The following is a 26,454-nucleotide window of genomic DNA, read 5'->3' as shown; positions in this document are numbered from 1 at the left end:
AGAAAACTGCCGTCGATTTGTTTTTTACAATAACTTGGAAAACGTACGAGCAGAATTGGCTATTTTTTTCGTTGAGAAAGCGCGTGCGTTACATCTGACGTCATTTTTATTGTCTGTACTCTTATAGACAATAGCTACGAGCCAATCAGCGCGCGGGAATTTGGACAGTTATTGCCGTAAAAATTAAAATAGAACTAAGGACACGATTTACCATTCACATACACATGCACACACAAAAATAACAATGAACAAGTGGAAGTGCACACGCAAAAACTGGAAAATAAAGTACATCAATGAGCCAGTCAGTAGTTGGAGATAAGCGACTCTTTTAAGAGGACTTTGAAACAGGTACGACTCTTGGACAACAACAACAACAACAATAACAACAAAAGTTTAAGCTTTATTTTCCAAAATGCGTAACATACTTTCATTTCCGTTTATAATAAGGAGGTTATTAGCGAGATACAAGTCCACCAGCCTATTGTATGACATTGTATTACCTTAATTGGGACCTTTACTGGTCAAAGTTTACATTCATATATCAAAACCCTCAGTCTGGTCGTTGCCGGCAATTTTGCATTGGTTTCTGAAATATCTCGACTTCTAACTTTTATATGACTGTCAGTGTGCTATTTCTGTCAACAACCATGCGCTGAACAAACATGTAGTTGCCGGTGTCTGCAGTTCTGGGGTCAGTGATGATATTCTTTGAGTCATCCAAGTTTGTAACCCGGGTTTGTCCAGGTTTGTGAGACCATGTATTATTCTTATCCAGACGGTAAAAATGGAAGTCGCCTCCGCAGGTATCTAAAGAAAGCAAATAAAAAGGATTGTTACAAACTGGATCATTGTGTAATGCAATTCCAGAGATTTGTTTGGTTTAGCGACCATAGTATATGAGGCATGACTCTTAAATTATCATCTCGTTGTTCGTTGCAAAGCGAAATTAGCCAGATCTAGCAATATCTCTTGATTTGTTTTTAAATGAAACAATTATTCCACTCGCGCTAGTTGGATATGAGATGATTATAGCCTATAATCTACCTTATCCAACGCGCGCTTGTGGAATAATTGTTAATTGAATTGCGTCGATATTTGGCTGCATTCGGGTACGACCTTTTAATAAGAACGTTTTTTTAAGAACCTTCATTTTTTAATCGCACAACTCGTGGTAATAATAAGCTTCATATCCCTTCATATAAGACTTGTAGCGGTCAACGCACATTTGCCTTTAGAGAAGTTTCTCTATGGAACTCTTTAGACGAAGGTTTAAATCCTCCACCTCAGTCAAGGCCTTCAAATGTTCTCTGAAAACCAACATGCTGAATGAAAGAGGCAATTTGTCAAATGATTAGCAGCCAATTGGTAGATATGTAGATATTAGTATATTTTATTGGTTTCGAACTGATATTAGTATTAGTGATTCATATTGTAAATAGTTACTGAAAAGCCTTGCAAGGAGTGATTATTATTAAAGTCTGAAGTTTGAAGTTTGAATAAGGAGATTGAACCCGAGAATAACAAAACTTTTAAGAACTTAATTACAACATACCCGAGGGTGGCAGCCAGTCTGTTAAGAGCGAGGGGTATGAATACGGGTAAAATCCCCGAAGTTTAAAGCAACGTATTTTAACAATAGTGAACTTCAATGAACCACTACATTAGGTTAATCATTGAAGACAATCTTAGTTTGTCTCTGTATTTTTTTTTTCATTCAAAACTGCTGAAAGTATAACAAAACTACTAAAAACGTCATCAAAAACGGTACGGCTAGTAAAGGTGATAGATTCGTGGTCACTTACGCGTTAATTTATAGAAATATTAGTACAACAGGTGGCCTACAACGTTTTCAGGTTCAAATTTCCAAAAAAACATAGATAAATAAATATTAAAATATTAATAAATAAGTAAAACTAGAACGTTCAGCCTCAGCCCCAAAATTAGACGTTTTTCTGAAAAAATAGAAAAGAATGTGTATTATGTTTGTTGAGGCTGCTGTCGACAACAAAATCCTTATCTTTATCCACGCGTTGCAATCATATGTTAACCCATTTTAAACCCCTGATATCAAGGAACAAATTCTCCTATCTTTACCCTATACTTTTCTTATAAAAGTACTGAGGGGAAATTATTACGATATCAAGAAAATTCACCTTGGTTGATCATATCCTTAATTCTCATGACCTCAGGTTTGAATAAGCATTGATATTACAAGGAGAAATTTGATACTGATCACTGATAGATGTGGTAAAGGGAATGAAGAAGGTCTGGAATGTTTACAAAGACGAGGTGATAGAATAGTCTTGAATACTGCCCATTTGTCCACCGAACAGATGGTTACAAGTCTTGGTTGGGACATCCTTACGAGAAGAAGAGAAAACTGCGTTGCTAAACTGGTTGAAAAGAGCCTCAAGGGAACGGCCTCAAATTATTTTTAAAATTACTTTCAACTTAAACGACATGATATTCATGATTATGATATTAAGAATAAGAACAAACTAGTTATTGATAGGGTTAAATTGAAATCGACTAAAAGAGCGTTTTTTTGTAAAGGGGCAGATATTTTTAATAATTGTATGTGAATCCTAGTTTTAGTCCTTTTATCTCTTTTCATGTGGATGATTTCTCGTTTCTCGATTTCTTATATAGCTTTTTTAGATCTAGTTTTTTTTTAACGCAGGACCCATGTTGATAGCAGTTTTTATAACTGAAATGGTCATCCTGTATAAATATGTTTTTATTATTATTATTATTATTATTATTATTATTTTTTTTTTTTTTTTTGGACAGAGATGCAAATGGTGCCTTCGTGAAATGCTACAATCTGCAAAGAATAAACAAAGGACCTGCTGCAAGTATTTGCAGGATCCACTGAGCTGTGAAAGATCTAATCAGTTACAAATAAATATACAAGTAACTGAAATAACTGCAAACCTGATCTGACTGGGTAGAAAATTAACAAGACAGCGACATGATAGAGACCACGAATGCAACAGTGGACAGAATAAACTGCAAAGTTGTAGTTCAACACATCTAAACCATCCTTTTTTTGCAGCAAATTTCACTTTGACAGCTGTTTCGAGGTACAATCTGTAACGTTTATCGCTGCATTTATGGGTGTAGTTGCTTACCATTAGTAACAAAAAGTGCCACTATGTGAGTTTCTCCGATATAGACGTCACTGGGGTTGAACGCAACCAAACCATCCTTTATTGCAGCATCTCGTATTGCGTCAGCAGTGACCAATGGGTAAAATAGACCACCACCTCCTCTACCAGGTTGTGCGTAGCTGTTTGTCGTTAAGTTGGTTGCGTAATTATAGCAGTTGTTTAGTCGTCTCGTTCTTTCGTCGGTGCTCCACGGATCTGGCTCAAACGCCAGTGGAAGAAAACGCTTGCGTCGTTTTCTTGCGGCTGGACAATCTGCTGCTACTTTTCTGGAAACGATTTCACTCCTGATTCCCTGGCGGAAGGAGACAGTCGGCTGCAATCGTTCTGGCATGGTATAAAGCAACAGCAGTTGTAGAGGAATCGTCTCATTGCCTATGATCAAATCTTCTTCAAGCCCCGTCTGTACTAAAAATCCTTTGTAGCCCGTTTTGGGTGGAATGCACGAGTGGGGATCAAGGAGGCTACGATTTCTCGCTTGAGTAATGTTCCACAGGATTTGTTCACAGGTGTAGTTGTAATATATATCGTTCGAGCTAATCAGCCACCGTGGATCTTGACGGCCAGCATATACCACCAAGGTTACAAAGATGCAACAAACTGCAACACAGAAATACGGAAACATTTTAATTTCTTCTTAGGTTCTAGTAACGTGGGTAGTAAAGACGATTTCACTGACCTCTTCACGCCTTTGACTTGCTTGCCTATATACGCTTTACACACTATCGCTTTTGAACTGTTTTTTTTTTTCAGAAGTTTTGTCACACACCTTGCTTTTTTCGTCTAAAATTGGGTATGGGTATGCTATATTGTTACACTGGAGTTAGCCGTTAAAAGACCTTAACCGCAAAAGCGAATAATCTTTCCATTTCTGAGTTAATGTCAACCTCATTATTGAAGAGAGGCTAAGTGCAAAGCTTTTGATATTAAAATTAGTTTTGATTGCATATGAATGAAAGCCTCGCTTTCATAATGAGGCTTGCAGCAACTCGGAAATGGCCTATTCCCAGAGGAAATTCAGGATAAAACCTTAGTGGAACATTGCAGCTGTGTCAATGTCAGTTTCTTTGCGTAACATTCTGTTTAGTGTCCCAATAACCTCTATTGCGTGTAAAAATATAGACCAGTGGAACTCGCCCCTCAGATACGAACACTTCAAGTCAAGTAACGGCTATCGATTCAGAGCCGAATTTTCCGTTGAAATAGGTATGGCAACTCAGTGACCTATTTTGGGTCAGGATTTGAAGAAACAGGTAGAACAGCAACAATTATTCCAAGAAGGTCCCCAAACGGGATGTAGAGCCATATGTTTTGAAACGTAATTTGTCCACTGTGATCTGTACCTCATGATTCGTCCATAATCGACGGAAAATTCACAAATCATTTATCTTGTTATGGCGTTTTTACTTCAGAAGTTTCCATATTACCTTCAAATCATTTCTGAGTGAGGTTTCCTCAATACTGAGTAAATGCATGGCAAAATTATGACAGTTGAATCATGGTCGTTGAGTCATGTTTAAAAACCTACTCCAGCGCTCTGCATACTCAAGGGGAATCGGCTGAAACTCTTACACCATAAAGATACATGGCGGATATACCGAAGAAACGAAAAAGGTTTCCCTTATCTTACCGTGGCCCTTTTAGTTCAGTTGGGCTTAGGCCACAAGGCTAAGCAGTCCGTTGCCTTATGGGTTCACTACCTTAAAGCAAGCTAGGAGCAATTTTTCTGCGTTCCCTTGAAGCTCGGGGTGTTAATACCAATATTTTAAACCCAACAAACAAACGTTCTTTTTCACGATTTGGCGTAAGACTGTGAAATGAGATACCGCGGCGTATAAGAGATTTGTCCGAGAAAGAATTCAAAGGAGAAATTCGCCGGGTTCTCTTCGATATTTTGGCAAATGAAAATGAATATAGCAAAACGCCTATTATAATACAGAAAATTGGTCTAGCTAATTAGTTACAACTCATTTATTTTTCAACTTTTTTGCTTACCGTGTGATTTCTTTACGTTCCCTAATTCTGTTTGTATCGTTCTAAATGTCTTGATTGTAATAAATATAATAATATTAATTTTATATTTTAATAGTTGTAAGTCTGGCCCGTCTAAATTAGCTCTTGCTACCTGCAGGCTAGACTTTTTTTGCTTCTTTTTTCTTGCTGGAGTTTTGGAAAAAACTTTGAATAAAATGAACAATATGAGGGCAAAAAGTATCAAATTGAGGAAGGCTGGAATTAAGAAGCAACTGGTTTAGAATTATCTTAAGGATTACCTGGTGGTGACGGAGTTGGCGGTGTGGTGGTTTCGTTTTGACCGGTAGTTGTCGGGGTTGGTGGAGTAGTGGTTACGTTTTCAGGCGTTGTTGGGGGCGGTCCAGTGGTTACGTTTTCAGGCGTTGTTGGGGGTGGTCCAGTGGTTACGTTTTCAGGCGTTGTCGGGGGCGGTCCAGTGGTTACGTTTTCAGGCGTTGTCGGGGGCGGTCCAGTGGTTACGTTTTCAGGCGTTGTCGGGGGCGGTCCAGTGGTTACGTTTTCAGGCGTTGTCGGGGGCGGTCCAGTGGTTGCGTTTTCAGGCGTTGTCGGGGGAGGTCCAGTTGTTACGTTTTCAGGAGTTGTCGGGGGCGGTCCAGTGGTTGCGTTTTCAGGCGTTGTCGGGGGCGGTCCAGTGGTTGCGTTTTCAGGAGTTGTCGGGGGCGGTCCAGTGGTTACGTTTTCAGGCGTTGTCGGGGGCGGTCCAGTGGTCGCGTTTTCAGGCGTTGTTGGGGGCGGTCCAGTGGTTGCGTTTTCAGAAGTTGTCGGGGGCGGTCCAGTGGTTACATTTTCAGGCGTTGTCGGGGGAGGTCCAGTGGTTACGTTTTCAGGCGTTGTTGGGGGCGGTCCAGTGGTTGCGTTTTCAGGCGTTGTCGGGGGCGGTCCAGTGGTTGCGTTTTCAGGCGTTGTCGGGGGCGGTCCAGTGGTTGCGTTTTCAGGAGTTGTCGGGGGCGGTCCAGTGGTTACGTTTTCAGGCGTTGTCGGGGGAGGTCCAGTGGTTACGTTTTCAGGCGTTGTCGGGGGAGGTCCAGTGGTTACGTTTTCAGGCGTTGTCGGGGACGGTCCAGTGGTTGCGTTTTCAGGCGTTGTCGCAGGCGGTTGAGTGGTTGTGGCTTCAGGAGTTGTCGGGGATGATGGGGTAGTCTCTGTGAAAGAAATATGGGCAGATTGAAATTAGTCTAATTTCCATTAAGCCAAACGTGTCGGTTGGAAATTTCGGAAACCTTTCCGAGTCAAATGGAAAGACTTTTTGTCCAGTCGTTCCAAACTTGCAGTCTCATCAGTAGATCAACGCGGTAGGTGATGGCGCAAGGAGACAACAAAATTGAACTTGAAATTTATTATCCAGGTGAAGCAGGCTTTAAACGAAAGAAAATGTGAACGAAGAAATCTTACTAAGCTTCACCATGACAGACGTGCAAAATCTCATTTTGGGCCAGCGATCAGCAAATATAGTTAAGAAAAAAACAAACAAACAAACAAACAAACAAACCCGTTATTTACTGGCCTAGGTAGGTCCATACAAGAAAAAACTGTTCCCTGGGTCAGATGGCGGGCACAGTTGTTTATTTTACGAATCTCCGGGACCTTCATCCTGTGACACAAAAGCACTTGAAGTCGCGCCTTTAAACCCTTTAACCCCTAATATCAAAGAATAAATTCTCCTATCCTGTCCCTAATAATACTTTTCTTATAAAAGTACTGGGGAAACGTTATTAAAACGTCAACACAATTCACCTTGAGTGATCACATCCTTAATTCTCATGACTTCAGAGGTTGAATAAGCATTTATATTACAAGGAGAAATTTGATGCTGATCACTGTTAGGACTTAAAGGGTTAACGTTAACTCTGTTACGAGATCATCTTTTTGAAGTCAGGGGAAAACAGCTTGGAGTCTTACCTGGTGGAGCTGTAGTGGGAGGTGGCGCTGAAACAGAATAAAGGATTTTAATGTTTTTATTCAACATTTGAAGCGTGACTATCTTCACACACGTCCGATAACATAAGCTTAAACATATCTTCTTCTTTCAAAAAGATTTCTTTGCGCATTGTATGGTGATCGTGAACGTGTCTGCAGCAATAGAACAGGAAGCTTGTAATTGACAATATGTAGCATCCTTGTAAATAGGTTGTCATTACTACAGATAGTAGAGATCAATTGATTCTAGTACGAGTATGACTACTAGATTTGACTTCACGTTTTGAGCAAAGTATGAGGAAGGGATATGTCCCACAAAAAGAAAGTTTGTTGTTTAAGCAGGTGTGTAACTCACGTCGACAGACTCCACAAGTGACGGGACAGTTTGACCGCACGTTTACGTCTGAACAAAAACCAATAGACTGGAGCAGTTGACAGGTTGAAGCGTCCAAAATTTCATTTTGGTCTGGTCTACACACTAAGAAAGAAAGTAGAACATATTAGTGAGAAAGTGAGAAACTGCGTGCTTAATTTCTCGCATATTATATTTGTAGACGTGTTGTTTGAGCACCGATATTAGGAAATACTTGATACTGCGGCATTTTTTGTCGTGCAATTGTTGCGCACATGTGTTCAATGAAATTTGGCTACGAGTCCAACATTAAGCCGCAGCTAAAGGTTTCGGCGAAATTTGTGTACAATGTGCTGTATTGACCTGTATGATGCGACAAGGTCTACCACACCTCTACATTCTGCATTGCGAAAAAAAAAAAAAAAAAAGAGTAAACAAAAAGATTTAGACAATGTATCCCTGCCAAACAACTCCGCGCTGCATTGAACGGCGCGTGAAAGGTGTGGCTTCTCAAACTCAGTAATAATTTATGAAACAAAAACAATGAAAATCACTATTGTGAAGGAGGTTTGCAAATGTGATGTTTGTTATGAATCATTAAATTGAAGAACTTACGCTTGTAATGATAACAATCTAATGCTGTATTTTGCTGTATTTTACAGTATGGAAAAAATACTAAATATTTTACACATATCCAAACACTATAGGAGGAGCTTTCTTTACATGTTTAGCCTTGCATTAGTATAAAAATCGACCCTAGCTACAAATAAACGCACCCTATAAATTGACAGCGGTGGGAAAATTTAGTAATCGCTGAGAATTTGTGCATAATATGTCAAATAGTTTTTGAGAAATGAAATGTACATTGTAAAGATTTCACCAAAAAAAAAAATATGGCTGAGTGGCAACTCTTGCTACCAGTCAAAGATATGATTTCTGAAAATGATGAATTAGGGGATAAATAATGGGTCTTTGGTAAAAACCGGCTAAAAATTCAAATATTAGCTTTATTCAAACCTGGTCCGGTGTTTGAAATTGTCACCTTATCTTGGTATTCTTCACTTGCTTATAACTCAAACAACTGGAGAAAACACACGTTTACAAGGAAACTAACCTGGAATTGTAACAGGTGCCGGTGTTGTTGCTGAGAAAGAGAAAAAGAAAGGAAATAAAAAAGAGAGGAAAAAGAAAAACAAAAAGGATGAACCTCATGTATCGTCGTTACATTTAAGGGAAAACACGTGGCTCAAACACATGATTGCAAAGGGTATCACTGTCTAATAACTAAGCTTTCAATGTAATGAATTAACGTTAATGAGTTAACGAGTAATGAATTAACGTTTCCGTTCCTTGCTGCCTTGCTGGGCTACCCGTATAAAGACTATAATAATAATGATAATAATAATAATGATGATGATGATGATGATTATTATTACAAATCTTTACTTTTAATTCACTTATTATTAACAGGCTATTTAAACATTCTATGCACACGTCGAGCTCTTTTATTTTAAGAAAATTGGGAAATTCAAGATGATATAATTATTTAAAGAATGTTGTAACGTAGTGTTAATACTAAACATCATAGTCGGCATATGGAAAACTTTAGAAAAAAGTGATTAGAATAATATGACAGTGTAAATGTTATGTTACACAATGCTAAAAGCATTACCTGGTGGGGTAGTGGTCGGTTCTGGCGCTGGAACAACAAGAACAAAGTCAGAACAAGTTACCGGGGCGATAGTACTCAACTCAAACAAAAGATCTTTTACATGAATAACATCCGAATCGAAGTTAGCCTTCTAAAATAACGGCAATTTATTGACTAGAATTTCTTTAGTGTTCCACAGTATATTTTTTCAATCGTGTCCGGTGGCAAATTCTTGCCGGGAATCTGACCACCACTGGAATAACTCACAATAAAACGGACAAGAGATTGAGTAGAATCATAATTGCTGTGGAAAAATAATGGACCGTCAAATCCCTGCAATAAGTTTAATAAATAACACTTCCAAGCTCCGTTATTTATGCCAAAAGTTTTTTTCAACCAAGCTAATCTTAAGGATTTGATTAAACATTCCAAATCCATCATTTTTAAACCACCCTTCTCATACTCATTTATTACGGACAGTCTTGTTTCTTTGTCAACGCCCTTCCACAAAAACTTGAATAACGTATTTAAGGCTTTGATAACTTCAATAGGGGTTGGAAGCAACGAAAAAACATAAATGATCTTTGGAATAATCAAAGCCTTGATTATTGTTACTTTTCCATATAGAGAGAGACCTCTAGAGGACCAAATATTGATCGAATTCTTAATACTATCGAGTTTTTCAATAAACTTTTTTTCGTGCAACAATTTTTGGTCATAAGGGTAGAATACACCGAGTGATTTAATTAGTTCATTTGGCCATTTGATATTGAAGGGGTTTGTTTTGTTTTGTCTTGAGGAACCAACCCACATACCTTCCGTTTTGTTGGGATTTACCTTCAAACCAGACACTAATAATAATAATAATAATAATAATAATAATAATAATAATAATAATAATAATAATGCTAATGATAATGATAATGATAATAATAATAATAATAATAATAATAATAACAATAGGCATCCAGAAGTTTTTACTACCATAATAATAATATCAGCATTTCCCCAAAGGTGGCTCTTCGTCTGACATTACAAAGCTAGGTGGGAGAATTATTACAACGAATGGGTTACCAATGGTGTCAATATTTACAATTATTATATGGCTGGCTCCGCGAGCGGGCAAGATGAGTCAAATCCTGCGCTGGGATTGGCTACCCGAGCGGGCAAGATGGAGCTATCTTGCCCGCTCGGGATTACCCGTTGCCCGCCCGCTTGGCATCAAAAATTTAATCCCGAGAAACAATGCAATCTTTTCTTCGATTTCCTCGTTGTTCTGGGAGAAAATACTCACTAAAATGTTATGTAAACTGTCAACATTTACCTAAAGGAAAGGAAAGAAAATGGAATCTTCCTGGTGTAGTGAAAATTTTGTTTCAGCTACAATGAATGTGAGTTGAATCGGTGAGCTACTCTGTGTGTAGATAGATTGATTTTGTAAAACTTATTGTGTCAAGTCACTCACGTCGACAGACTCCACAAGTGACGAGACAGTTTGGCAGCACGTTAATCTCGTCCGAACAAAGACGAAAAGACTGTAACATTTGACAGGTTGAAGCTTCAAACCTTTCATTCTGGTCTGGTCTACACACAAAGTATAAGGAAGGGATATGTTCCACAACAAGAGAGTTTGCTGTTTAAGCAGGTATGTAACTCACGTCGACAGACTCCACAAGTGACTGGGCAGCTTCCCCTCACTACAGCGTTTGTGGAACAGAAACCTAACGTCCTGAAAAGTTGACACTGTGAAAGTTCGCTGTCAGTCTGGTCTGGTCCACACACTAAGAAAGAAAATAGAACATATTACTGAGAAAGGGAGAAACCGCGTGTTTGATTTCTCTCATATTATATTTGTAGACGTGTTATTTGAGCACCGATATTACGCAATATTTGACAGGAATTTTTTGCCGTGCAATTGTTGCGTGATGTTCAATGAAATTTGGCTACGAGTCCAACATTAAGCCGCAGCTAAAGGTTTCGGCGAAAGTCGTGTACAACGTGCTGCATTGACCTGTATGATGCGGCAAGGTTTACCACACCTCTACATTCTGCATTGCGAAAAAAAAAAAAAAAAAAGAGTAAAAAAAGATTTAGACAATGTATCCCTGCCAAACAACTCCGCGCTGCATTGAACGGCGCGTGAAAGGTGTGGCTTCTCAAACTCAGTAATAATTTATGAAACAAAAACAATGAAAATCACTATTGTGAAGGAGGTTTGCAAATGTGATGTTTGTTATGAATCATTAAATTGAAGAACTTACGCTTGTAATGATAACAATCTAATGCTGTATTTTGCTGTATTTTTCAGTATGGAAAAAATACTAAATATTTTACACATATCCAAACACTATAGGAGGAGCTTTCTTTACATGTTTAGCCTTGCATTAGTATAAAAATCGACCCTAGCTACAAATAAACGCACCCTATAAATTGACAGCGGTGGGAAAATTTAGTAATCGCTGAGAATTTGTGCATAATATGTCAAATAGTTTTTGAGAAATGAAATGTACATTGTAAAGATTTCACCAAAAAAAAAAAATATGGCTGAGTGGCAACTCTTGCTACCAGTCAAAGATATGATTTCTGAAAATGATGAATTAGGGGATAAATAATGGGTCTTTGGTAAAAACCGGCTAAAAATTCAAATATTAGCTTTATTCAAACCTGGTCCGGTGTTTGAAATTGTCACCTTATCTTGGTATTCTTCACTTGCTTATAACTCAAACAACTGGAGAAAACACACGTTTACAAGGAAACTAACCTGGAATTGTAACAGGTGCCGGTGTTGTTGCTGAGAAAGAGAAAAAGAAAGGAAATAAAAAAGAGAGGAAAAAGAAAAACAAAAAGGATGAACCTCATGTATCGTCGTTACATTTAAGGGAAAACACGTGGCTCAAACACATGATTGCAAAGGGTATCACTGTCTAATAACTAAGCTTTCAATGTAATGAATTAACGTTAATGAGTTAACGAGTAATGAATTAACGTTTCCGTTCCTTGCTGCCTTGCTGGGCTACCCGTATAAAGACTATAATAATAATGATAATAATAATAATGATGATGATGATGATGATTATTATTACAAATCTTTACTTTTAATTCACTTATTATTAACAGGCTATTTAAACATTCTATGCACACGTCGAGCTCTTTTATTTTAAGAAAATTGGGAAATTCAAGATGATATAATTATTTAAAGAATGTTGTAACGTAGTGTTAATACTAAACATCATAGTCGGCATATGGAAAACTTTAGAAAAAAGTGATTAGAATAATATGACAGTGTAAATGTTATGTTACACAATGCTAAAAGCATTACCTGGTGGGGTAGTGGTCGGTTCTGGCGCTGGAACAACAAGAACAAAGTCAGAACAAGTTACCGGGGCGATAGTACTCAACTCAAACAAAAGATCTTTTACATGAATAACATCCGAATCGAAGTTAGCCTTCTAAAATAACGGCAATTTATTGACTAGAATTTCTTTAGTGTTCCACAGTATATTTTTTCAATCGTGTCCGGTGGCAAATTCTTGCCGGGAATCTGACCACCACTGGAATAACTCACAATAAAACGGACAAGAGATTGAGTAGAATCATAATTGCTGTGGAAAAATAATGGACCGTCAAATCCCTGCAATAAGTTTAATAAATAACACTTCCAAGCTCCGTTATTTATGCCAAAAGTTTTTTTCAACCAAGCTAATCTTAAGGATTTGATTAAACATTCCAAATCCATCATTTTTAAACCACCCTTCTCATACTCATTTATTACGGACAGTCTTGTTTCTTTGTCAACGCCCTTCCACAAAAACTTGAATAACGTATTTAAGGCTTTGATAACTTCAATAGGGGTTGGAAGCAACGAAAAAACATAAATGATCTTTGGAATAATCAAAGCCTTGATTATTGTTACTTTTCCATATAGAGAGAGACCTCTAGAGGACCAAATATTGATCGAATTCTTATTACTATCGAGTTTTTCAATAAACTTTTTTTCGTGCAACAATTTTTGGTCATAAGGGTAGAATACACCGAGTGATTTAATTAGTTCATTTGGCCATTTGATATTGAAGGGGTTTGTTTTGTTTTGTCTTGAGGAACCAACCCACATACCTTCCGTTTTGTTGGGATTTACCTTCAAACCAGACACTAATAATAATAATAATAATAATAATAATAATAATAATAATAATAATAATGATAATGATAATGATAATGATAATGACAATGACAATAACAATAACAATAACAATAACAATAATAATAACAATAATAATAATAATAATAATAATAATAATAACAATAGGCATCCAGAAGTTTTTACTACCATAATAATAATATCAGCATTTCCCCAAAGGTGGCTCTTCGTCTGACATTACAAAGCTAGGTGGGAGAATTATTACAACGAATGGGTTACCAATGGTGTCAATATTTACAATTATTATATGGCTGGCTCCGCGAGCGGGCAAGATGAGTCAAATCCTGCGCTGTGATTGGCTACCCGAGCGGGCAAGATGGAGCTATCTTGCCCGCTCGGGATTACCCGTTGCCCGCCCGCTTGGCATCAAAAATTTAATCCCGAGAAACAATGCAATCTTTTCTTCGATTTCCTCGTTGTTCTGGGAGAAAATGCTCACTAAAATGTTATGTAAACTGTCAACATTTACCTAAAGGAAAGGAAAGAAAATGGAATCTTCCTGGTGTAGTGAAAATTTTGTTTCAGCTACAATGAATGTGAGTTGAATCGGTGAGCTACTCTGTGTGTAGATAGATTGATTTTGTAAAACTTATTGTGTCAAGTCACTCACGTCGACAGACTCCACAAGTGACGAGACAGTTTGGCAGCACGTTAATCTCGTCCGAACAAAGACGAAAAGACTGTAACATTTGACAGGTTGAAGCTTCAAACCTTTCATTCTGGTCTGGTCTACACACAAAGTATAAGGAAGGGATATGTTCCACAACAAGAGAGTTTGCTGTTTAAGCAGGTATGTAACTCACGTCGACAGACTCCACAAGTGACTGGGCAGCTTCCCCTCACTACAGCGTTTGTGGAACAGAAACCTAACGTCCTGAAAAGTTGACACTGTGAAAGTTCGCTGTCAGTCTGGTCTGGTCCACACACTAAGAAAGAAAATAGAACATATTACTGAGAAAGGGAGAAACCGCGTGTTTGATTTCTCTCATATTATATTTGTAGACGTGTTATTTGAGCACCGATATTACGCAATATTTGACAGGAATTTTTTGCCGTGCAATTGTTGCGTGATGTTCAATGAAATTTGGCTACGAGTCCAACATTAAGCCGCAGCTAAAGGTTTCGGCGAAAGTCGTGTACAACGTGCTGCATTGACCTGTATGATGCGGCAAGGTTTACCACATCTCTACATTGTACCTTGCCAAAAAAAAAGAGTAAAAAAGATTTAGACAACGTATCCCTGCCAAACAACCACGCGCTGCATTGAACGGCGCGTGAAAGGTGTGGCTTCTTAAACTTATTAATAGTTTATGAAACGAAAACAATGAAAATCATTATCGTATGTGCTGTTTATTATGAAAAATTGGGGGGGGGGGGGGGGGGAGAGTAGAACGACAGCACAGTTACAAAGGTGGGCGAAAGATACACAGTAAAGAAACTGATCTTCCTGACCTGGCCGACACAGTAAGAGACAAAACAACAGTAGAAACATTTCATTAGATAGTACTGGTGTCTATGTGGTAAATTCCGCACTTGATTTCTTTTTTAATTACATACTTTGATTTACTTCCCTTTATGATGTTCGCGCATATCACACCTTTTGTCCTTCGTTATCAGGAAACAAATTTTTATTAGCGCGAAAATATTGGTCAATAAAATTAATGTTTAATCAGTTTAGCGAAAAAATTAATCATTTCAATTTGTGGCAGAGTCATTTAGGAGTTTTGCATCGAAAAGAAGATTCATTAAGGCCACTTGAAATAGTGTTTTATCGAAAACAACATTCTTTAGTGCGAATGAAGATTCATTAACCTACGGTTAACGCTCTATGGCACGAATAAAATTTCAATTACAAGGGATTTTTTGTCACGTGGTTTCTGACTAATTTCCCACTGGATTAATATGGATGCTTCAATTTGAAAACGATGCGGTACATGTGCAAACTGGTTTCGCAGTTATGGAGCACAGAGTTCGTCGAAACGGTGTCCCAAACTAGCATCGTGAAAGGATAGTTTGAAGATCCTCGCGGAAGAGGAGAAACGTGAACACGATAACTGCCAGAAAATGTGCAGCGCGGTTTAAGTTTATGCAGACTAGTAGTAGGTAATGAGGGAAATTAAGCCCCGTTAGTGCCGAGGTGCCGAGGTAAATCATTGATATGCATAAGGGTCGAGTAAATGGCGTCACCTATTGTTATAACCTAGGGAAAATGCCTTCCTCCATACTAATTAAGTAATTAGGTAGTGCCTTCCGCTACATACTAATTTTTTGACGTCCTACATACTAATAAGTGCCGAGGTTTACTAATGAGCGTCACTCTAGTACAAAGGAAACAATAGACATGCCCAGGCTTGCCCACTCTATACTTATCCTGATTGGATAGTCAAGACTCTATTGTTAGAATTAATAAAAACAGAGCAAAGTTTGAAAGCGTTATCGTTCTTGCAATCGCTTTGCTGGGAAAACTTTTTTCCGATTTTCAAAACGTTAGTACCGTTGAAAATGGCTTTTTTCACCAACGTTATTGATCTTCAAGCTGCCTTGAGCGCTTGTTTAACTGTCCGCGACTGGGAGACAAAACTGTTTTCTCCTATCTATCTCTAGGAAATGAAAAAACTATTAAAGTCACGCACCGTTAGTCAGTTAATTATGCGGGTTCACGAGCCCAAAGTTGCATACAAAATAGTTCAGCTCTGCTGAAAAACCCCAAGGGAGTATCTTGAAGCATTAGTATATAATTAATTTTATATAACTTAACAAGGATCGATGGAAACACGCGACTTATAATTGCTAGCAATAGAGCCAGACAAGAGATACCGTTTTAAAAACTTTATTAAAAAACAATGAGAAAAAAAGAGTCAAATACACAGCGATTTCAAGCAGATGGAAATTAATTAATCTTCATCTCCGTTCTCCTCTTTAGAGGGGGAATAAAAATCGGCTTCCAACGTCTTCACGTGTTTGTGTGTAACTGCTCCACAATCGTGACATCGAAGAAAGCTCTCTTTCATGTAATTTCTCCCCTCGGGAATCTGGTGATCGCATATAGGACAAATCTTGTAGTAATCGTGCCAAAAGCATTTAGGACATTTCATGATCAATGTACAGTACACATTAGAGTTCTCGCAGTGTTCACAGGGACTTTAAGAGTGACTGAAGGTGGTGGACGTTTCAGGGTTATTACTTTCTGTTTCCTGACTGTCGTTGTCATTGCCGTTGTCGCTCTCTTGGATGCCTTCAGCTTCAACGCCATTCTCAGAACCCACTTCGTCCTCCTCCTCCTGATTTTCTATATCCGATGAACTCTCCTCGTTTTTACTCTCGTTATCGGAAGTATTTTCTACATTGCGGTAGCCTTTTTCCTTTTCTATGAAATCACTTAACAACTTTTTATTCTTGATTAAGCCTTTATCGATTCCTAACTCTGCAAGTCCATCTGGAAACGTATTCAGCGCACGAGGTTTGGCCGACAATCTCATTGTTATGAGGGAGTAACACATACTCAACTAGCTCCGCAATGTTTGTGCCGGGAATGGTACATTTATTTCGAAGTGATTGTCCGCGGGGAGTCAAGAAAAGAATATCTTTATACGCAGCCATACTATGCAGCAAATCAGAGGCACGCTTTTCCGGCACTGCTCGGGAAAGATGACTCAAAACATCTTTTATTCTTGGTTCTTCATCCTCACTTTCATCATCAGAACTTTCGCTTTCTTCATGTTCACTCTCGTGTTCTTCTTCAACCAAATCTATCTTTCTCCTCATATTGATCAGCACTCGTTAAAGGCAAGTGTAAAATGAATGTACCAGGCCTGTGTGGGTTGTGGGGAAAATAGAAATGTGGTGGCGGTGGTGGTGGTGGTGGAGGGAAAACAATAGAAATGTGGTGGTGGAGTTAAAACAATAGAAAAGTGGTGGTGGAGGCAGGGGTGGTGTTGGAGGGAAAACAAAAGAAATGTGGTGGTGGTGGAGGGAAAACAATAGAAATGTGGTAGTGGTGGTGGTGATGGTGGAGGGAAAACAATAGAAATGTGGTGGCGGTGGCGGTGGTGGAGGGAAAACAAAAGAAATGTGGTGGTGGTGATGGTGGAGGGAAAACAATAGAAATGTGGTGGCGAAAACAATAGAGACTTTAAGCATCGACGACGGGAACGGCAACGGCGACGTGAGATTGTGAGGGAAAACCCAAATGTCACATTGCGCATGTCTGGCGGGAAATATCTAGACGTTCTGTTCCGGGGCCCGACGTGAGAAAGCTTCGTTTGGCGTTGCCCGAAAACGTGAGTAACATTTCACATATTTTACCTCCGTTTCGCCCCGAAAAAATGATATTTTTAATATCGCTTGGCACTTAAGGATACCGTAGGAAAGGAACGCGTTGAGTTTTTGTTTTATTCTTTCCGAAACTATAATAACTTCATCAGTCGGCTGTTTCAAAACAGAAAGCTAGCGATGCCTGCAAAATTAGAAATGACTTGCGAGTCTGACACTAATTATCGATGTTTCTCTCTAACATCAGTGTAACATTACTTTTTCTTATTCAAAACAAGACACACTAGAACTTTTAATTTACATTTAAGCTAGAGAAAAATAAACAGTCTATGTTGCTCAAAAATAGCATCCAAACCACAAACCACTGTGTCATATCATAGTTTTCAGTGCAAATTTTTAGATGTAAAGATAACGAAATTCTCACGCGTGCTCGCACCGCTAAAGCGTTTCTTGAAATGCCAGCCTTCGATGCAGAACATTTGAAGTAAATTAATGTTAATCTAGTTGCTATTTCTAGTTATATCGGTGATTTTCATTACGACCTAAAAATATATCAAATGGTCTGAATTGTTTACATCGGAAAACTGCAACTCCGACAAACACGTTCTCGTTAACAGCAGTAAAAATTCTTCATCGGTTATTTCATTATTAAAATCGATTTCTGACTTCTTTTAACGAAGACTCGATGGGTGCTTTCAATTCGACGAAAATTTCGAAAATTTCGGGTGGGAATCGAATGGCCATGGAACAGCATCTTTTCCGGAAAAGATTTTCGAAAATGTAGGACAACCTTTTTGAACAGCTGTTCCCGAAAAGTGGAAACCGACCGAGAATAAGCCCGTTCCATTCGAGACTGAAATTTCCGAAAATTCAAATCGAAAATTTTTGGTGAATGGAAAGCGCCCATCCTATTTAATCCTCTTCGAGGGAAGTTGTCGTCGTATTGCGCCTGCTTAACTGCTTCCAATTTCGCGATGCAACCGCGTCCTCTCCTCAGTCTTTCCTCGGTTTCTCCGTCGCCGTTGCCGTTCCCGTCGTCGATGCTTAAAGTCTATAATAGAGTTATGAAAACCTATATAAACGTACAACATTCTTCCTCTTTCTCAGTCTACATTCTGCTCTTGAGAAGTTGACATGAGTTGGTTCTGTTCCTTCAGCGAAAAATCCTGTAGTAGAAAAGATAGTATGCAAAGGCACGTGATGTCTAAACACCGCAATGCTGGTTTCACTCCATTCAGAGCTATGCCGTTTTCTCCAGAAAAATGTCAGCGCTTTGGCTTCTAGCATCCTTTTACCTCCATGATTGCCGAAATGTGCCGGAATGACCGGGTCCGGAAAAACGGCCTGGGTTCAATCTCTATTGCAGCAAGCTTCAGAGACAATTCACCCTCCCCCGGAGAGGATCGTTTGGTGTTATTCAGAATGGCAGCCTGCGAACACAGAAATGCTAGTCGCCATGCCACACATTGAATTCGTCAAGGGAATTCCTACGACTTTGGAGCAGGATTCCTATTTTGATATAAACACACGGAATTTGATCGTGTTTGATGATCAGATGACTGACGCCAGTAAAGACAAGCGAATTGTGAACTTCTTTACTCGTGGTTCTCATCATCGCAATCTCAGTGTGATTTATATCGTGCAGAATCTATTCCATCAGGGAAAAGGTAGCCGCAGCATTAGCCTAAACAGTCATTATTTGGTGTTATTTAAGAATCCACGAGACAATTGCAAATCTTGACTCTGGCGAAGCAAATGTATCCCGGGCAAACGGATTTCTTTTTAACTCAGTACGAAGAGGATGTGAAAAGACCTTTTGGTTATCTGTTGATTGATCTGAAAACCACTACCCAAGACAACTGTAGATTGTGAACAAACGTCCTCCCCAGCGAAGAAGGCTTTAACCAAGCAGGGTTTCAAGAAAATATTCCTCAAGAGCTTTTAAAACATCTCAAACAACAAAACCTAGCGACACCCCCAGTACCTCCAGCTATGCAAGAAACACAGGGCAGTATGAATGACATGCTTTCTCGAAACGATCTCCGGGAAGATGAAAAGGCTAAACGATACTTTCAGTTGCAAAACAGATACCTGGCTTTTAAAGAACAATTAAATTCAAGAACACGACCGGAAGAAATAATCAGCGCTGTTCCAGACTTAGCATCAAGGACACTAGATTCTTCGACAGCAACGGCAGCATTCTCCACTCCCCTCAACCCCTTCAACGTAACACCTGAATTAACACAAGCGGCTATCTCTCAAACACCTTACAAAGAAAGCCTCACCCCTGCACCACCCTCAAACCCTGCTTTCCTGACCCCTTCTCCCACAGTAGAAACCCCATCACAACAAGCCAACAAGAAACGAAAGAGAACTAAAACAGAACATTGTGTCAGCAATAAGGACATGCTACGGTTCCTACATTTGGTATTTCGGTGTCTACCTTCTCTCCTATTTATCCAGGAATACCGTAGGCTGCCGCGGCTTATAAGCCCTGGGACCCGCCGGTTTCTCGAAAGTCCCGGTAACTTACCGGGCCCGATAAGAGCTGATAAGTGTCTTTGGTGATGAATGTTTCTCAACAGCTAAGCCCAAATCGTCATTGTCTTGATGTTTTCTGGCGTTGAAAACATGGCCCTCGTTCCCTACATCTTGAAAACCATAACATGACTTGTGCTGGTCAATATTCTTTGTACAGGACACACTCAGGACAGCAGAGGTACTATCTCGCTGGACCTTGTTCTGTCTGCGAGTAAACGAACATGGCCCAACCAACTATCGACTTAAACAAACAGCAAACTTCCATTCTCGCCGTTTTGTTTACAGTTCTTGACTGTTTCTCTGGTGCAATAATAATTCAATTTATTCTAGGTCCAAAACCGCGACATTCAAAAATCTAATTAGTTAATTACGTTCATCTTCAAACAAAGAATATTTCAGGATCAAAAAGCGCAGCAAAATAACATTATTAATAACACGAGTATTGATCACTATCTTGGTTTCATTAAATTTGTTACGGTTTTTATTGTTATTACTTTTTCCCTTAGAAATGTTCAGAATTCTGTCTCGTTTTTTGTTTTTTGTTTTTGTTGTTGTCGTTGTGTGTGCGTGTGCTTTCTTTTGCAAATCTGTGATACACTAATCACGAGCTCCCATTTTTAGATGTATGAAGATTGGAAAACTCTATAGACAATGTTTTTAAAAACGGGGATGGACCCTTTATGCTATTTCTCTTCCCTTTCTTTATTTACAGAGGTCTTAAAAACTCGCTCATGATCAGCGGAAGAGTAAAACAAACAGTACTTCTCACGTATATTTCACGCAAACGATGCAGTTTAACATAACAGCCGAAACTTTTAATCAGATTAGTGTGTAGTTCAAATCTGCTGCGTTTAACCTATTTCTAGTTTAGTTTATCCATGGCAGTGATAGAGAAAGAGGAAAAGAAATTTTCCAATTATTTGTTTTAACACAATAATATTCAGCCATCACAGCGAACGGATACTCTGGAATTTCCATCTATAAAAAGCAGCCGCAATATATTGGTCAGTAACGCTACCGAACTTTCGATCCAAAGATTTTTCTCCTGCGAATGAAAAATGCTTCCTTTTAAAAATGTCGCTTCATCTTTTTCTAATAAGAAAAACTATTTGTACCCGTGACAGTCTGTCACGCCATCTTTTTTGCACTTCGATTGCCAAATCTGAAGAAAATGCTGATAAATCTGAGGTCTAGCGGGTCATTTATTTTCATTTACCCAGAGAATTGTTTTTATGTTATGATAAATAGGTATACAGTGAAGCAATAGAAAGTCATTATAGGGAAATCTAAGTTATCGCCCATGGGTAAAATTGGCAATATTTTAGTGCTAAAATGCGGTTGCTGAAAATTTGCATTTATAGCAAGTTCTTCTAAACCTAAAAGTAACTTAAGTTTGAAATGTTTTCCCGTGAAACAGAAGAGGAAGACCTAATAAAGCAATAAATGTCATTTGAAGGTTAGTAACAGTCTGCGGATTGATACGCGAGCCGTCGAAAGTTAAGGAAAATTCCATCCCGCCGAAAGCGGACTTTGAGCTCAACTGAGACAAAATCGTTTTTCGCATATTTACTCGAAAGAAAGCGGTATTTTCAAAAAAAAACTACAGCTCAGTTTGTTTCCCACTAGGGACTACCTATGAGCAAAATATGAACGAAATCGATTTTTTGACTTGTGCCACCATTTGGTCGATATTTGTGGAAAGCCGCTCTTAATTATACAACAATAAAGGTTTTTGTCCCTCAGTTTTGACGTTGACTTTTCTTTACCACTAACTTTACATTAGAGTTTAAAAACAATTTGAACGCGTACGAGTGAGCAGAAAACCTAGGTTAACTTTTAATCGTGGATTAACGTTAATCGGCTTTCGAACAACCGGACCCAGATAAATGGTTCGAGCCATCAGTTAAAAAAGTTTAAAAAAAGTCGAAAATATTGGTTGCTAGTTGTTCGAGGGTACTGTCAGAAATTCATATATGAAACAGCTCTAAACGAAGTGACAAGTGAGTTATTAGTGCAGTTGAGATGATGTTAGTGTTATCATCGGAAAAAAGAAAGAAAGAAAAACAATGGTGATATTTATATATATTAGATGATAATACAAGGGCACTATCTCTATTGAAATCTACGAGTATAAAATACCTTTTTCTTGCCATCTTTTAGGGTATAAATAATGGATCTATAGCTAAAAGCAATTTACTTTTTAATAGTTCACAGTCATTAATTTTAATTTTATAGAGATCAGCAATCAGTACATACCAGTCACCTGCCTCTTTTCCACTCGATGGACTTCATTGGCGTCAATGGAAAGTGGGTATACTAAACAGCCATTGTAAATAACTTGACAGGCGATGAGGAATAGGCCACTGAACACGCTGTACATTGTTCTTTAGAGTAGAAAAAAGGTCATCAGCAAAACATTGCAACACAGTACTGAGAACGGTTGAAATGTGACAATAAGTGATAATTTGGATGCTACTTTATAATAGTTTGTCATCAGCTGCGCGTAGCGATTCATTTCGATGGATATCTGTTCGCAAACTTAAAACTTTAGTAACATTGAAAAATTACTTTTGTTTTTGAAGGGAAGAAAAGTGTCGCAAAGAGATCAAAATAAGGCCAGCTGGAATTCTCGGAAAGCCAAAATTCTGGGATTGAGTATCTGTTCCCTGGCTTTTTGGTCTGCGGCCTAAAAATTAAGGTACAGAATCCGAACGGACCATGTTGTGTTAGCGTATACAAAATATCCGTTTTAAAGGTCTGAAAATGACTTGAAAAAGAAAAGAAAATTACATCTGAATATTCTCATTGGGTGTTCCCAAGTCATTACAAATGGACCAATATTTCGAAGATAACAAACAAAAATTTATTCATTACGCTATAACAAATTGAATTTTGTTTAAAATTGCTCTGCGCCCGTCTGGTGTTCCATAATTTACGTCAAGGCACGTAATGAATTAAATAAACTTTACCTCCACTCAATCAGATCTTAAGAAAATGAGCTGGTCGAGGATCGATATAAATCTCACTGACAAACTCTCCTTTCTGTGATTGCCAGTGTAGAAACTAATAACATTATCATGCATCATGAAAGAAAGGGAATAAAATCGAACCTATCTTTTTTACACAAGTGTAGAGACTAGCTACTTCTGATCATCAGATACATGGTAGTAGTGGTGTAACAAAAATCATTTATTTTTCAAGCAATTATTGAATTGATCTAAACTAAAAAAAATTGTTTGTTAGGATTAATGACAGCGATAATTATCCTCTTAGGTTAATTTAAGAGTCATAGAAACACCACAACCCGAAATTTATTACGATGGAGGAAAAAGAGACCCTTCTTAACTAAACCTCCTCGAAAAAAAGGAATACATTTCACATATTCTGTAATTGGGTAATTCAGTTGACCTTAGATGTTGATTGCATTGCCTCTAAAGGACATAAGCAGTATCAATTTCTAGTTCAAAACACTAGCGTTTAACCTTGTTGAAAAGAGAATTCAGTTTCAATTGGTAGAGACAGCCAGCTAAACGGAAGGAAAATCAAGTCCAATTTCCAGATATTTTAGTTCCGTTTCTCGTAAAACGGTAACCTGTCCAAACAAGGATTGATTATGAATATATTTTTTCTTAATATACATTATATGCTGTACCTGATAAGAAGTTCACTGATTTAATACAGTGCTAAAATGTCTAATATCAACTACAATAACATTGATCGTACTATACCTGAGGAACGTTTGCAAAACTGATTTATGGCTTTACAGTCAGCAGCTGTTTCGCCGAATAGGACCTCAATTCCAATGACCGTATAGTGTTGTATCCCTTATGTACAAGGGCAGATAACAGCTTATTTAATATTGTTTTGGCGCCAAATGAGTTAGGTGACGACAAAGAAACAATACAATTTCCTGTTTTTCGGCACCAACTTAAAAGAAAGTATGTTTGATGGTTAGATTACAATATTTTAAGGTGAGAAAATCGGTCTAAGCAACCTGACCTAGATTAGCGTTACTATGTTTAATCCTATTTTCTTTAAATACACGGGGTGTTACTATAATGGGGAAAATGAAAATGGGAAATTAATAGTCGGAAATCAAGACTAGTGAAAGAGATTGATTTAGAGAATATTGAGTTCAGTGGTGATGACCCACAATTTTAAAGTCACGTTTGCGATATTAAAGCTAATATTCAGTTTAATACACGAAATTGATTGGATAAGATGAACAGTGATTATCTCAAACACTTGAATGATGCTTGTAAGTTTGGCTCCCTATTTCTTTCTTTTGTCACGTAATAATGCTCGAATGAATTCAAAGATATATAAAATATGCTGCCAAAATATATCATCTTGGTATTAAAGGGTCTTTACCTGGGATTGTAAAATTTGAAGCTAACACCAACCGTGGAGGCATATTTAATATTTGAAAAAGTGTGAAATATGAATATTAAAACTTCGAATGTTCTTGAATTTTTTTTTCTAAAAAGTACATATATAGATTGCGTTCGATAAATATGCCGATAGGAAGCTATTTAAGTGCACATAACGGTGAATAGTGGTTGACTGTATATAATACAATATTAAAAGGAGGTGGTGAATGTTGTGTTTTTAAGCTGCCTTGCCACTTAGCTTTCAGGATCAAAGAGCTCACGACAAGCCTAGAAAAGAAAAAAAAAAACAACAACAACAACAACAACAACAACAACAACAACAAAAAAAAACAAAAAACAAATAGTAATTCTCAAACACACCCAAAAGAAAGCCCGAGCACCACCCAAAGAAATCACAGGTACCCCTGGCTTTTTCTCGTGCTTAAAAAACCTTTGCCGGTAAATATAATGTGCCTGTGTGGCTAGTGTCATAATAACTTTTGTTATAGCGAAATTATACGGCGTTTCCGTAACTGTCTTGGTCATGTCTTATGGTATACACTCTCATTTCTTTTTACAAAAGAACGTCTAATTTTGACACTGAGGTTGAGTGTTCTTATTTTTTGGCAACTGATTTAAACCTGAAAAGTTGTTGAGATGTTGTAATAAATCTGTGTGGACATGACCAAGACACTTATCAAAGAGCAATATGTGCCGTAAAGTGGGGTCATGTTGCTTGTGACATGCTCTGTTGCGGGGCTTACATGTGCTTTAGTGCTGGGTAGAAGATGTCGCGGCATGCAGCTCGAAAAGTATCGACCACAGAGGTTCGCAACGTGATATTAAGTTACCAGAATTTGCGGCTAAAATACAGAAAACCATCATGTGTAGCGAGTGTTAGAAAAATCAGCTTTGGTGATGTTCTTAGTATGTTGTTAGTTTTAGTTAATCTCAGCTTCAACGTTTAAGATTAAATATATATATAAAAAAAGAGTCGGCAGTGGTAAATCAGTGGCAATGTAAAACTCACTGGAACCGAATTCGCTTCGAATCGATATTAAAAACAACAACAACAACAACAATAACAATACAAGGCACAAATAGGGAAACGCAAATCGAGAGCTCAGGTGAACAAGTTTAGTTCAAAAATTGTTCGAAATTATTGTTGCCTTCAAGTACGAAACGTTTTCTCTCTATGAAGGCCATATAATTTCGCTATTGCGCTACGATTAAAGTGATGCTCATATTACGTGACGGAAGCGCATATTAGTCATTCAGCGCCTGCACTTTCTGCTTCTGACTCTACCGCACGTTTCTACGCTTTTGCCGGCCGCCTCTTCCCGGCCCCGAAGCTAAATAATATATATTTATTGAGTGAGTGCAAGGGCGTAACGAGGTCATGGACTACGAATGTAGCACAGCGAGCTCGTTAATAGGCCACAACCCAGAGGCAGTTTTTTCTTGTGGTTGGAACTTAAAGTCAATCAATAAGTGTTTTACATAATTATGTCCAATTTCTACCAGTCTTTAGTATAAATCTACTAGCGTTCTATGACGAATGTTGGTCTCTTATTGGCTACGCTACTCACTATCTACTTTGTTGAAGATAGCGAATAGAGTGAGAAGCCTAAAGGTGTGCGGTTGTCAACAAAAAGGCGGCCGCGTTTTCGAAGTATCCGTGAAGACGATTCAGTGTCGGTTAAGTTTTAAACGACTAGTAGATTTATACTAAAACAGGTTATTCGCTCTCGATTTCTATGAACTGGATAAAATATTCTCGTCCGATCTGTATGGGCGTTTACAGTGGCGAGGGCGAGCCGAAAGCGAGCCATTCTAAAGGCCCATATGCATACAAATTAGATCGTACGCGAATATTTTATCGTACTTGTGATGATGATGATGATGATGATGATGATGATCAATCGTTTATTAATAAACCACAACTTGCAGCT

General features: G+C 38.2%; 1 protein-coding gene across 11 annotated transcripts in view; it reads right to left on the bottom strand.

Moving 5' to 3' along the window:
- Positions 1–23,968, bottom strand: part of LOC146470611 (ectin-like) — a 61,015-nt gene extending 37,047 nt beyond the window's left edge. For 5 of the 11 annotated variants that reach the window (XM_085121789.1, XM_085121790.1, XM_085121792.1 and 2 more), the window contains exons 1-10: positions 23,861–23,961; positions 22,389–22,516; positions 14,123–14,245; positions 12,441–12,467; positions 11,883–11,912; positions 10,780–10,902; positions 9,143–9,169; positions 8,585–8,614; positions 7,474–7,596; positions 7,101–7,127 (exon numbers count right to left, since the gene is read on the bottom strand). In XM_085121789.1, coding sequence (XP_084977915.1) covers positions 7,101–7,127; positions 7,474–7,596; positions 8,585–8,614; positions 9,143–9,169; positions 10,780–10,902; positions 11,883–11,912; positions 12,441–12,467; positions 14,123–14,245; positions 22,389–22,512 — 634 coding nt within the window. In that variant the 5' untranslated portion in view covers positions 22,513–22,516; positions 23,861–23,961. Of the gene's footprint in view, positions 1–378; positions 808–3,131; positions 3,768–5,440; positions 6,344–7,100; positions 7,128–7,473; positions 7,597–8,584; positions 8,615–9,142; positions 9,170–10,586; positions 10,681–10,779; positions 10,903–11,882; positions 11,913–12,440; positions 12,468–13,929; positions 14,024–14,122; positions 14,246–22,388; positions 22,517–23,101; positions 23,196–23,860 lie in introns of those variants that run through there. The other 6 variants (XM_085121783.1, XM_085121782.1, XM_085121784.1 and 3 more) reach the window with 6 other exon arrangements.
- Positions 23,969–26,454: the final 2,486 nt, after the last annotated feature.

Source organism: Pavona decussata, unplaced genomic scaffold (genome assembly GCF_977016875.1).
Source record: "Pavona decussata unplaced genomic scaffold, jaPavDecu1.1 SCAFFOLD_113, whole genome shotgun sequence".
NCBI lineage: Eukaryota > Metazoa > Cnidaria > Anthozoa > Scleractinia > Agariciidae > Pavona > Pavona decussata.
This window is presented reverse-complemented; position numbering and strand designations above follow the sequence as displayed.